Consider the following 13390-nt stretch of genomic DNA (forward strand, 5'->3'; position numbering starts at 1 on the left):
GCAACGCAATGGACTCTACCCAAATGTATTATTTTAAATTGAATGAAATTATTTAAATTTATTTATATATTTTCAAAAAAATAGTTTTATTAATTTATTATTCTATATCTTGATCCATCAAATATTGTAAGTACAAAAAACAATGCAATTATAGTATGCTGCCGAGAAAAGAACATAAAAAGGATTTGATACTCCTTGTAAATGGAACAGAATCAAATTCATAGAAAATATACGACGGTGGTCAAAACCACATAAACTTATCCTAAAGAATTGTTTTTTTTTTGCAACCCTGACTAAAACTTAATCAAACAAGTTTTTAAAAAAACGTTACCAACGCAAACTTTCCGAATAGTAAATTATCGCAATTCCCGATCCAATCACAGTAACATTTCGGTTTCTTTTTTTTTAAACTTTTTGGATTGATTGATAAGTTCACCTCCAGCAAAAATTCAGAGCCTTTTCCAAGGCGTGAGTAGTGTTCAATGAAATTTTAGTTGGGGGCGGTGTCATGGGTAATAAGCAATATAATAGTAGATGACTATACATGTATGTCGATTTATGAAGCTGCTTGCAGAATTCCAGCGCTCTTGTCATGAATGAATTTTTGAGGGTGCCTTCAAGAAAATTAATGCGCTCGGAGAGCTCCTGGATAAGCTTGCGATTGGTCAGGTCTAGTTGCTGATATTCCTTAACTTGCGCTTCTTTCCTGCAAAAGAATCTGCCTTGATGTATATGTTTCTGGGGAGCTCAACTATACTACTTACTCCTTCAGATCCTTAAGTTTCTTCTCCAAAGTGTCGAGTTGTGATTTCAGGTACTCCACTTCCTTCGATTTACTTGTGAGGGCTGATTCAACCTCTGCTTTTGCATTAATTGTCTGTTGGAGCTGAGCGATCTGTGACAGGTAGATATTGAACCGAATGGAAATCAGTTAATACTTTATTTGTTCAGAAACTGCAGAACATGTATAGTACACACAATTAAGAAGCAAATTGTAGAAAATTGAAGATTTGTAGAATTGTAGGAAAATAGCCAGCTTTTCTTATCACTTATTTTCTCTTCCAAATACCATACACCAAGCAAATATTAACTTAGCTCGAACAAAGTAAAAATCAATACATTAGTCTGCCCCGGAGATTACATCCGCCTTGATAAAAATTTATCTATAAATCAAAATACCTGAGCGTCCACTCCTCGGGTTCATGGTTAATTTTTTTCTCACCTAAGGTGAAAAGACTTCTAAGTACAACAGCCCTCCTCCCACCCTCATCGTCACCACTAACCCACAATAAATGGAAGTACGGATTGTAATCAACATTCCAAATAGTTGAGTCATCAAACTTAGTCAAGGACGGTACATGACACGTCCACCCCATTAACCCCCAGTTCCAGGGAGGTCTTGCGAGCTGATTCATTCATAAAAGCTTTCACTATAGGCGAATTTTCCGTTCCAAGGAATTAAAGCTTCGTCAGCTACTAATGGTCCTGGTAGATTTGTATGAGGCTTGGAACGTGAGAAGTTGATGCATGACTCAATCTATCGCTGATTGCCTCCTTTTAATTTACTTGAATTTGCAATTATCGCAGAACACTAGGAAAAAGGGAGTTCAATATTATTTTATCTGCTCATCCTGGGAAGTTGCATTAAAATAGGTTTCCTAGAATTATAGTTACCTCTTAATAGCACTTACGAGGACAATCATTCACTAGCCCGCATTGAAGGCCGCGTATAAAGGACAACAAGTGCTCTTCAAGCTATGTTATTGCAGGCGCAAATATATCTCAAAAACACTTCGAAATGCTGCCTGTGTTTCGAAAGGCAAATCCTAGAATTAAAGGGCGCCATGGGGGAAAGAGTTTATGAGAAAACATATTGGAAAGATTCAGGAGGCGCAGATATAGACAACAAACGAGGATACAATTCAAGGAGTAAACAAACATGAGAAAAATTACGTTGCCAAAAATACATCTTCCCAGGATATTATTTATTCCAGAGGGAGCATACAATCACAAAAAGTCTGGGTCTGCCCTTGAGTAGAAATGACGATTTACAATCCAGTGCTCACATATATGCATATGTGAATACCACAAAGGAAAATGGATTATGGGACCATGGAATTCCGATGAACGAAGTATATCTCCTTCGCATACAGATTATAGTCTGCGTTCCGAATTGCAATTTCAAAGGTTTTTGGATATACTTCTTCTCTAAATAAACTGAACCCTTCCCTTGTGGGGGAAGCCAACACTATTATAAGTCAGCATTTGTGAGGGATGTGCTCCTCAGCTAATCAACTATCGGAACAGAGTTCATTATTTATTATTAGCGAACAATAAACAGAGTAAATTCCAGCTACTTATTGTCCTCAGAAGGAGGAGAAAGCAAGAAGCTTAACCTATCCTCAAAACTACTGAAAGGTTTTGAGCTCCGTGAATGTCATGTTGAAAATGTCTGCATTGTGAGTACCATATTATAAGACTGAGGACGGCAGGTGATGTCCTTATAGGTGGGGCAATCTATCAGACCCAAGGAAAGTTTAAAAAATGTACATAAATTCAGATAGATTCTACGCTGTTGACGGAGAAGGATGGATCAGAAAACGAAGGCAGGAGGGGTAGTCCACACGAGGAAAGTTTTTCTTAACGAAGAGGGAACGGGAAAATTTACGTTGTACCTTTTCAAGGACAAGACAATCACTGTTAAGGGAGGGTGACCAGATCACCGAGCAATATTCCAGCGTACTTTTCACGAGGGAGTTGAAGGGAGGAAAGGAGGGTTGGATAAATCCTGACTACTTTGCTTCCCCATTGGTTACTTCGACGCAGTGAGTGTCGAAGCGTCCGTTAAGAGAGTAGGAAAAACAAGTGCCTGAGTAAATCCTCAGCAAGTAGCATTTTCTGACATTAAGCACTAAACCATTGGCAGTGCGCTAGCGAACCAGATTGTCTAGGTTTGATTGAAGGGAGACAGTCCAAAGGCCGCGATATAGAGGATAACAACTAAAGGTCGTCGGTATACAGCAAACAGGGAAAAGTAAGGAGGGGGGGAGCAGGTCGTTGATAAAAAATAAAAATAATGAAGGACACAATAGATTCCCCTGCAGAAAACCAGAGGAGGGTGAGAAGAAACGGGATCTGCAGTCATCAAAAGAGACGCAGCAGGATCGGCTGGATATGTAAAGAGCAAGCTATGTATCTACTGGAATGGGGACGCTTACAGTGTCGGAGGTTTTAGTAAAGTCGTATGCGCTTCCTGTGGTGAATTCAGACATTTGGAGACAAATTTAGTGAAGTCGAGCAGTTTGGAATTAGTTGGACCTACGCTTAATAAATCCGTGTTCTTTTACTATGACATGGCCAAAATCGGCGGACAACCAATCGCTGACATTGTACGGAAGTTGCAGACTACATCCACTAGCGGAAGGAAAAAAGAGAGAGGAGAGAGAACATATGACGGGGGAAAAGTAATAGCAGAGTAAACCGGAAGATAGTTGAGGGGAGTTAGCAGGGGAGCAAGAGAATTCAATGAAAGGAAGAGATAGCTGGACGGGACTACGGGAGTTGCGAATGACCAGGAGACCAGAAAGGTTTGATGTTTCTGTGCTCCAGAGGGTCTTCCAACACTGGCCATCTGTGTTTCAGCAGTTCCTACATATTATCAAGTATATAAGCTATCGGCAGAAAGTATAAATGTGTCAATAGCAGATGAAATTTGATAATCTACTGACAAGGTGTTATTGATTGCAGGGGATAAAGAGATTGGGATCAATCACAACCAGTAATAGAGTTATAGATGCGAATACTAACTAATTGTACTCCTTGGAAACTGTGGCAACAATGCTTGGCCGCCAAGTCGTTTACAAACGAAATAACGACGAAGCCAACCCAGGACTCACAGAAAACAGCAAAACAAATGCAGATTTTAGCATGAATATTGTATTTTGCACTTATGCTGTGTTTGCAAATATATATACGGGAGCAGTCAACACCTAGAACTGGAACTTACGGTTACGCTACTCCTAGTGTAAGGATTATTCAGCTCTGATACGTTGCTCCTACACTGGATGAAACAGTCGTCTCCCCAGGAACACTACCTCGTTGTGGTCGTGTAATCTTTGGTATTTCACTATCACAGTTAAAATAGTTCAAAATGTAAATATGGAAACGACGAAATGTCCAAGTGGTAAGGAAGCACGGAAGTGGAGGAAATCTGCGACTATGAGTAATCAAGTCGTCGCCGAGGCTCGAATTTCGGAGGCCTCACAGGTTCAGGTTCCTTCAGAAAAAAATTTGTGGAAGGCTTGCTCTTATTTCAGTTGAACGTCTGTATTTATAGGGGTGGTGAGACAAGCGAAAGTATAGAAATTCCCATACTCGGAGTAACTGGAAACCAGACTGTAGCCGGTATATTCCTGCCACTATTCTCTAAACCTTATAGAAAATGGAAGAGGAAGGCACGGCGGAAGGAAACTTTAGCCACAAAGGGAGTAAAGCTACTATCAAGAGAGTTAAAACCCTCTCTTCCGCCTCTACCAGAAAAAGCAGAAAAAGGAAAACTGGTGATGTGAACATACTTGTTCTAATATCGGTGTGTCGAAACCGATTGATTCAGATGGAAACTTCAGTCACTACAGACTAAATTTTGCCTGTCGGAACCCTTTCTTCCTTACCAGGAAAAGCGGAAGCTGGTGATGTGAACTAGTTTAATACCGCTATGTGGAAAACCCGGAGGGGTTTCTAGTCGACGGCAACGGAAGGTACTACGAAAGTAGGCAATGCTTCTTGGAAATGGGTAAGTGGGCGTTGCTGTACCGCCAGGACCGCCTGTGAAATCGGACCCAAGAAATTGAAAACCTGACCTGAAAGTGAAAACAAGCTGGTAGATCCAGGAGGACTCACAATGAACGTAACAAATTCTTCAGTTATTCTCCAGTTTTCCAGCGCTATAGAGGTATGTCCCCATTTACGCTACGCCATACGACACAAAATTCAGCACAGTTCCGCGACGCGGCATGCCTATATTGCACTAACGCGGCAGTCAACTGCAAACAAATGCATATTTTGACATTTTTTAAAGGTGGATACAAACCAACACTTAATTAATTATAAGGAAATGATACGTAACACCGAAAAGTATTCTCTGTCAGGCAACTCGACCGTGTCCCGTCGCTTGGCTGAAGGTCGCGTCGTGCAGTGTCGCTTAAGGGTGTAGTGCGGCCTACAAAACCATAAAAAGATATTTTGAAAGGCAGTGCAGTTTGTGACTGGGTGGCGTCGCGTAGAGTAGATAGGGTTATGCCTTAAGACTGCAACTTTGTGTTCAGGAACTGCGGTTATCTTGCATCACTCAAATAATGGTAAGAGTTAATTGCCTGTGAATACCAGCCTATCTTCATCGTCCACCCACGGAAAAACTGAGGATCTAGTATTTGAACTCTTGAACTCTCAATAGGTTGTGATGCGAGTGGTTCAACATATTTGCTTGAGAAATAGTAGATTCTAAAAAAGAGAAGCTATTTGATTTCACCGCAGCTGGATTCATTACCGCGAACGTGGAGAAGTGAAGTAATTTCTGTAGCAATTTCTACTTTAAAAATGTTAGAACTGTTAGGGGAGGCGCGACAACCGTTGAGTGCTTTGAAAGGGCTTGTCCTATATTAATGGTGTTTGCAAAAGCAATAGCAATGAAGACTGATTTAACTTGATGAAAATGAGATTCGTTTGTTTTGAGGAAGCGTTAGACGAAAGAACGACTTCGAGGCAATCATTAAAAGGGATGAGTAGGCCATGTAGGACACAAAAAGCCGGATGAAACTTTCATGAACTCCACAGCTAAGTCAGTACAGAATTTCTTCGAATTATATCATCCGAAAGAACAGGTGGCAGAAATAGATGGGAGGAATGGGCAGTTTCTGCAAACCTTTCAACACGAAGAAGAAACTGGAATACTGCAGTGCTTATGGAGGAAGCAGAAAGATAAGTTAGTACAAGATGGGGATATTCGCCGACATTGAAAAGGGACGTACTGAGATACATCAACATATGGATTTAGAGACTTTAACTGAATATGCTGGAAACCGTCAACTCGATATATGGGCGTGTCGTCACCTCGGTCATTGAGATGGGGCTTAAGAACACACTCAAAATAATTCCAGCTTGTCATAAAACGGGACAAAGAGTAATGAATATTTTTGGCGAAACGACTGGCAAATTTCGAAACTATTTGACATCGAAACTACAGTAGTGCCTCGAATAGAGGATTGTTTCACTTGCCCGACCTTTATCTATTAAATTCGATTTATGATTCATTTCTGGAAAGTGTGCACGCTTCCCAACAACAGTGTTAACGGTCCCCAAAATTATGGTTTTTGGCTCGAGAGAGAATTTCGTCGATGTAGGTTAGCCATTCTGGGCTTAAATGAAGTGAAATAGTGGGACTCTGGAAAGTATTCTTTCCGCTCTTACGATACCGTTGTTTTGTACCCTGCAAGTTCTAATGGTAGTAGACGGGAATCCGGTGTAGAAAGGTTGCTAATCATTACAGCAAGTCGCGGTTTCATTTCCTGGGGGCTGGATTCTGATTTTGAATTTCACTGCATCACAATTGTACAGTCCTAGGCAGCATCAGAGATTTCCGGTTTCTATGAGCAATTATACGCAGAATATTCTGCCAACTGAAGACGGATAAATACTACCAATACCAAAAGGAAGACACAGTCCTGCAAATTCATTAGCTTAAGAATCATAAGTTACGAGGAGCCTATGGAATTACAGTCAAACTGCTTTAATATGAAGACGACCAAATGCACTATGTTGTTCAGCAACTATGTTCAAGGTTTCGGATAGGGAATCAATACCCGATAACTGGCAACCAGGCATCATCTGTCTTGAGTTAGATACTAATGCAGCCCTAGCCCGTTAGAGGTTTCCTAAAGATGATATTGTGATCATGTGAGTGAAAGTGGGTTCTGGCAATGAAGTTACCGCGCCTGCTCTCAGGAGAACAGAGCGTTAGCCCTCCTAATTCAATACAGGCTGAAATCAGCTACCTTCCTTATTGGACAAACGATACAAACTCTGCATTGCCTATCATCATGCAAAAGTACCGGCTTGTTTTGTTGACTCAGAGTAGGTTTTCCTTAAGCTCTGTTTCGATATTGGTTATTAGAGCAAACGAAAACTATATACGTACGTAATTATTTAGAGATGGTGAACCAGTTCTGAATCTATGCTTTGAAAGGACAATAAGAATATTGATCTCTGGTCGCTTGCCGTAAGTAGTAGCAGATTTTTTAAGAAGATTGTCTACAGCTTCTATATTCCTCGAGTCGAGAAGGTGGCATAATATGAGAAAAACACCAGGCCAGGTGAGTTAACTTCGGAATCTAATACACATAGAATTCGAAAAGACAAAATAGTAGTAGTTTGACAGTGGAAGCGGGCAGTCGAACTACAAATAGCACGTGACACAAATTTACTTCCACTGGAGTACCACTCGGAGAGCGGAGAAGCGACTTCACAGACGGAAAAAGGAAGCCTGGGAGAACCAACAGGTCTGTGAACTCGAAAAATACAGGGAGCAATCGCACCAGGTACGGAAGTTTTCCCAACAAGTCAGCAGGATGAAACCTTATATACCTCGATGCTCATCCTGCCGAGACAAAAAGGGAAATCTCATTTTCGGCAGAATGGACACATTGGAGTGATGGGTTGAGTACTTTCATGAGCTACTAAACAACCAGAACGTCGGCGACTTGGAGATCCCGCCAACTGAAGACGACGGAAAAATAGTGCCACCATTAAATATAGAAACACTCCGTGCAATTCATCGTCTTAAAAATAATAATTCACCAGGAGCCGATGGAATTACAGCCGAATTGGTTAAATATGGAGGCGACCAATTACACCAACTGGTTTATCAACTTGTGCTCAAGGTGTAGGACAGCGAAACAATGCCTGACGACTCGCAAAGAGGCATTATCTGTTTCATACATAAAAAGGGAGATATCACCCAGTGCAGCAATTATAGAGGTATCAGTTGCTGAGTACCATCTATAAGATATTCTCCCCTATCTTACTAGGCCGGATAGCCCCATACGCCCAGAACATCACTGGCCCACACCAAAGAGACTTCACTCCAGGCAAATCAGCAACAGATCAGATTTTCTCTCTGCGACAAGCGATGGAAAAACTGTTGGAATATGGACATCAGTTGTACCATCTATTCACCGACTTTAAAGCCGCCTATGATAGCATAGCCAGGGTAAAACTGTACACGGCCATGACAGAATTCGGTATCCCGACGAAACTAATAAGACTGACTAGGCTGACCCTGACCAACGTGCGAGGCCAGATAAAAGCAGCAGGATCACTCTCAAGACCATTCGACATCAACAACGGTCTAAGACAAAGGGATGCCCTGTTATGCGTCCTCTTTAACCTGGCCCTCGAGAAAGTGATCCCTGATCCCACTGCCACCAGTGAAATTTGAACCGCAACTCAGCTATCTGGACACTCAAATAATTTGCTATTATTATTTAGAAGTCATACCGATCTGAACATTCACCCAGTTCTATACGCCCAGAACATCATTGGTCCATACCAAAGAGGCTTCACTCCAGGCAAATCAGCAACAGATCAGATTTCCTCTCTGCGACAAGCGATGGAAAAATTGTTGGAATATGGACACCAGTTGCACCATCTATTCATCGCCGCCTATGATAGCATAGCTAGGGTAAAACTGTACACAGTCATGATATAATTCGGTATTCTGACGAAATTGATAAGACTGACTAGGCTGACTCTGACCAATGTGCGAGGCCAGATAAAAGCAGCAGGATCACTCGCGAGACCATTCAACATCAACAAGAGTCTAAGAAGAGGGGATGCCCTATCATGCATCCTCTTCAACCTGGCCCTGTAGAAAGTGATTCGCGATGCCGTTGTTAATGCGAGAGGCACCATTCTGTTGAAGTCCACACAACTACTGGCCTACGCTGACGATATTGACATCATGGGAAGAACTACCCGAGATGTACAGTCTACCTTCATCCAGATCGAGCTGGCTGCGCGAGATCTCGAGCTGCACATTAATGCAGGCAAGACAAAGTACGGTGGCAACGACAGCGTCAAAAACCAAAGATCGAACAAGATCCAATCGCACTGGTCAAACGAAAACAATAAAATTATAAGAACTGCTTCGCTCGAAACGTCTCACCATAGGGTCAAAGCTCTTACTTTACAAGACTATGATGTATTCCTCGGAAATCTGGGTTCTTAGAGAAAGAAAATGAAAAAGTTGCGAACTCTCGGCCGTGTATGAGAGGAATCCTCCCAAGAACTTTTGGTCCCCTACATGAGGATGGACGATTCCATGGGCTATATAACCACGAAATCTATGAGCGATACCATGACCGTCTGGTTGTCTCTCTAAAATCCAGCTCAACAGGTTCCTGTGGGCGGGTCACTTAACCTGGATGGCTGAGGATAATCCAACCCCGAGAGTCTATAAGGCAGTAGAAAAAGAAGACGAGACAGACCCTGCCTGAGATGAAGTGATGGCGTAGGTCAAGACGCCAGACAGCTGTTAGGGATATCGAATTGGTGGACCTCAGTGCAAAACGAGGGTGTCTGAAGTTCCTTATTAAGGCAGGCCTAAACCGGATACCGGATACCGCCATGATGATATGTAGTTTCAAGGACATCCCACGTAGAATCACACCGGTGATTTGAAATAATTAAGATTTGCTTTCTATTCGTTTGTAATATTTATTAAGTTTGCAAATACCGATATTTCGAGAACGAATTGTTCCTTCCATCAGTGCTAACAAGTCTTGTTAGCAAGCTTAATAAATATTAGTAGTGAATAGAAAAGGCAAGCCTTAATTATTTCAAATAATATAATCGCTAGAAACACCGCGAGATTACACTTAGAGATCGATGATGTTTTGGTTTTTACGTACAATCTTCGCGATACGGCTTTCATTTGTGGGAAAATTTTCGCAAATGGCTAACTTGTTAATGACCCGTTTAAAAATATTGATGAGCAATGAGTCGCTATCAAAAGTACCTTTGTTTTTGTCGCGCATAAAGTTGTCGGCCACGTTCTAAAGGGACGTTACAACACCTTGGTTGGTTACAGAACCGTGGAAACGGATCGATGAATGCAATCACCTGAAAACTTTGTTGATGACTGTAAATAGTAGTGAGCGCAACACACTGGAACTCTGCTACTATGAAAAAATATGAGCAATTCAGCTTGGAATAGGGTATGACAAAGGGAATTCCATTGCGTTGGCTATTCTCAATCGATTAACCCTCCCGAGACTTATTGCCGAAGTTCAGGCATTATTTAGGATGTGCAGAAAGTTTTAATGCTGAATTAAACATCCTGTATTTATATTCCTCCGGTGCACTCCTTTGTGGAGTATAGGGCATCCACACTGTCAACTTTCAAGTCTGACTGTGCTCAAACTTAACGCTGTACGAGTGATAAGTCTACGTCTTCCCGAATATTGGAGAAATATTCCAGCCGAATATACCCAACGTTTGGTCAAATCCATGCCACTGTCCAGTGACGGATATATAGGATGCTAAAAGTCTCCATATGGAGTACTGATCTCCTGGCACTGTCAGGATTTTATCTTTCTCGTTGATTCTTTTTGTACGTAACGGGTCTTTAAAAAAACACAAAAACATACAATTCCTTTTCCCCCTTCCTGAGCCCCTATGTATTTCGATGACGGTGTTTTCACTTTTCACAATTCTACACCCTTCACTCGATCGCCATGAAAACTGGTGTGTACATATATGTGGTTTTTGATGGAAAATATTTTGGTGCGATTTACGTTGTTTCATCATCATTGACGAATTATGACTGTGATTGGTGATATATTAAATTCTGGAAACTATCAAAATGCCACGCAAAATATGAACATTGAAAGATCAACCAGACATGCACAGCAACTGTTAGCCAGTAGATCTGCTGAGAAATCTGAATAGACCCTTGTTTGGTACGCTATGCCATAGCGTGGTATAAAAGCACAAACAATGCTTGAGCATATTCCTTTAATAATTTAATATGAAATGGATGGAAAGCTCCATAACGTTTGATGCAATAGAAGAGATCATAAATTTCAAATTCATCCAGAAGTTGTTCCTGGAGAGGAATGTGTCTATGTAGCTAACGTTCTGAAACCGGTTGAAAGCTAGTACTAATAGAATAATAAGAAAAGTAACATTTTTCAATCAAATTCCTTCGTTCAGTGTGAACCTCATTTCATTTTATCCTTACCGTGCTCAGTAATTCATTTTTTTCATTCTCCAACTCCAGGAGTTTCCGTTGCTCATTACTCAAATTGGTCTCCAGTTCGCGTTCACGAGACATTGATTTGAATAAGTTTGTTTTAGATTCGCTGAGTAAATAGTTTAGACCATCAATTTCCTTCACCTTCTCTTCCACCAGTTGCTCCGTTTCGCCAAATTTTACCTGTAGTCCAGTGAAGGCTTTATTCAAGTCATTATACATATCCTGCAATTTTTGTTGATCTTCAAGGCAGCGACGTAATCGGCAACTTAAGTCATCGTTTGTTTTCTGCTCAACTTTGAACAGTGAACTGATCACATGGATTTGGTTCTTGGTTTTAACCGACTATAAAGGACATTGGTTGTTATTCCTTGAATGGATAACGTATTGGCTATCAAAACTTACCCCTTTCTTGATTCGGTTGAGTTCATCATTCAAACGACGAACCTCATCCCTGCGACGACGCCAAGCATTCAGCATGATTGAGGCGAAAACCCTCATGCCAGCCAATTTGGAGTCAACCTCAGACTCCTCATTCTCGCTGACGAAGCAGTAATAGTCATTACGAAGCTGCAACGAAGAGCGTTCATAGCAACAATTATCACCACGTGACGAAGGTTGAAGTGCTAAATTATGACCAGACTTCTGACTCTGGTGGACAACGGATTTCGAGGTGCGGCTTCCCTTCCGCATTCTTTGAATCTCCATCAGCGACACTGACTTCCTTTTGCGAAAATTGATGCTGCTGGCAGTATAATAGTCAGTAGCGTTGCACTTTTGATCACCACCGCAATTACGGTTCAGCGCCGCATTCGGATTATAAATTCGGACCAACGGTTTCGGGATCCTGGTCTTCTCTGTATCATGTACCAAAGAAGGACTAATAGGAAGTTTTGTGTCCTTCGACTCCGAACTAGTTTCCTCGGTGTTGTCTTCTTGGTTTAGGCTGCCAAATTTATTTTTCGTTTTTTAATTGATAAAGAACTTGACACAGCAAAATTTTGAAATAAAATTCTGGTTTAAAACTAATCTAGCTTTGATAATTTTCGCAAACTTTTTAAGAGATTTTCTGCTTCGAAATTTCTTTTCATTCACGTAAGTAGAGCGAATCTCTGTAATTTTCAGTTAATGGGGGAAACAAAAAATTCCGAATCTTCGATAATGATTTTGACAAAATCCTTAAAGCGGGTGCATAGTCGCTGTTTTGTTTTTTCTCAAAACTTTTCGGATTTCCTGATTGCTTCGATGTAACTTCGAACGGAAGAAAACAAGTTATAAATGATGCATGGAACCACTTACCCTATGCTTTCGCATTCTGACGAATCCTGGTATGCCTCAAAGGAAGTATCTTCTAGATTACTGTCAAATTGATTGGCTGCGGGTTTCATTGTGAATAAATGGAACTCCGAAAAAAACTCTCAATAAGATAAAAATAAGATGAGCTCTAATTTTCTTCTTTTTGTTATCAAAATAATTTCTGTTGGGGTACGAAGTTACTATACAATATTCTTCAATGTTCTAGTGTCCTTAGTGAGACTTCATGAATGAATAGTATTATTTTCGAAAATAAAATGTTTTATATCAAGCTATTATCTGCGGTTGCTTAAAGTCGCCATATTTTATACTTCATTCACTGGATTATAGAATACAACAAGTATGTATTTCATACCACGTCAGAATCAGTTCACTTGATTGATAGAAGTCTACTTATAACATATGATTTAAAAAGGTTCATTCATTGTACCAAATTAAGCAAAATATTCGCCTGAACCGATACAGAGGATTTAATCACCGACAAAAATTTTCCCTTCAGAGGAGTAAAGCTTTTCGAAAGAATCTAAACTCGTAGGATGTATCTCCGCAGTTATAAGAACTGTGAAAGTACGAAATATAGTTAATCTGAAATTTTAGTACCCATTTTGATGAAACCTTCCACGACTGGCGTTCTTTGAGATCCATGCATCGGCAAACGTCTTAAATCTAAAATTTTTAGCAGTGTGGTTCGCCCAATCGGCGTCTATGGTTCTAAGTGTTTTTTTTTTGGGGTGGGGTAGGGTAATCTTTTTACACACAGATTGTTGAGCT

At 40.8% G+C, this 13390-nt stretch overlaps 1 protein-coding gene across 1 annotated transcript; it reads right to left on the bottom strand.

Annotated features, from left to right (window-relative positions):
* Nucleotides 1-374: 374 nt before the first annotated feature.
* Nucleotides 375-12867, bottom strand: LOC119661294. The gene is made up of 5 exons (XM_038070580.1): nucleotides 12605-12867; nucleotides 11711-12251; nucleotides 11294-11650; nucleotides 765-895; nucleotides 375-706 (listed from the first exon to the last, which is right to left on the bottom strand). The coding sequence occupies exons 1-5, from the start codon at nucleotides 12691-12693 to the stop codon at nucleotides 433-435; spliced, it is 1392 nt and encodes a 463-aa protein (XP_037926508.1). The 5' UTR covers nucleotides 12694-12867; the 3' UTR covers nucleotides 375-432.
* Between the last annotated feature and the right edge of the window lie 523 nt (nucleotides 12868-13390).

The sequence above is a fragment of the Hermetia illucens genome, chromosome 1 (assembly GCF_905115235.1).
Source record: "Hermetia illucens chromosome 1, iHerIll2.2.curated.20191125, whole genome shotgun sequence".
Classification (NCBI taxonomy): domain Eukaryota; kingdom Metazoa; phylum Arthropoda; class Insecta; order Diptera; family Stratiomyidae; genus Hermetia; species Hermetia illucens.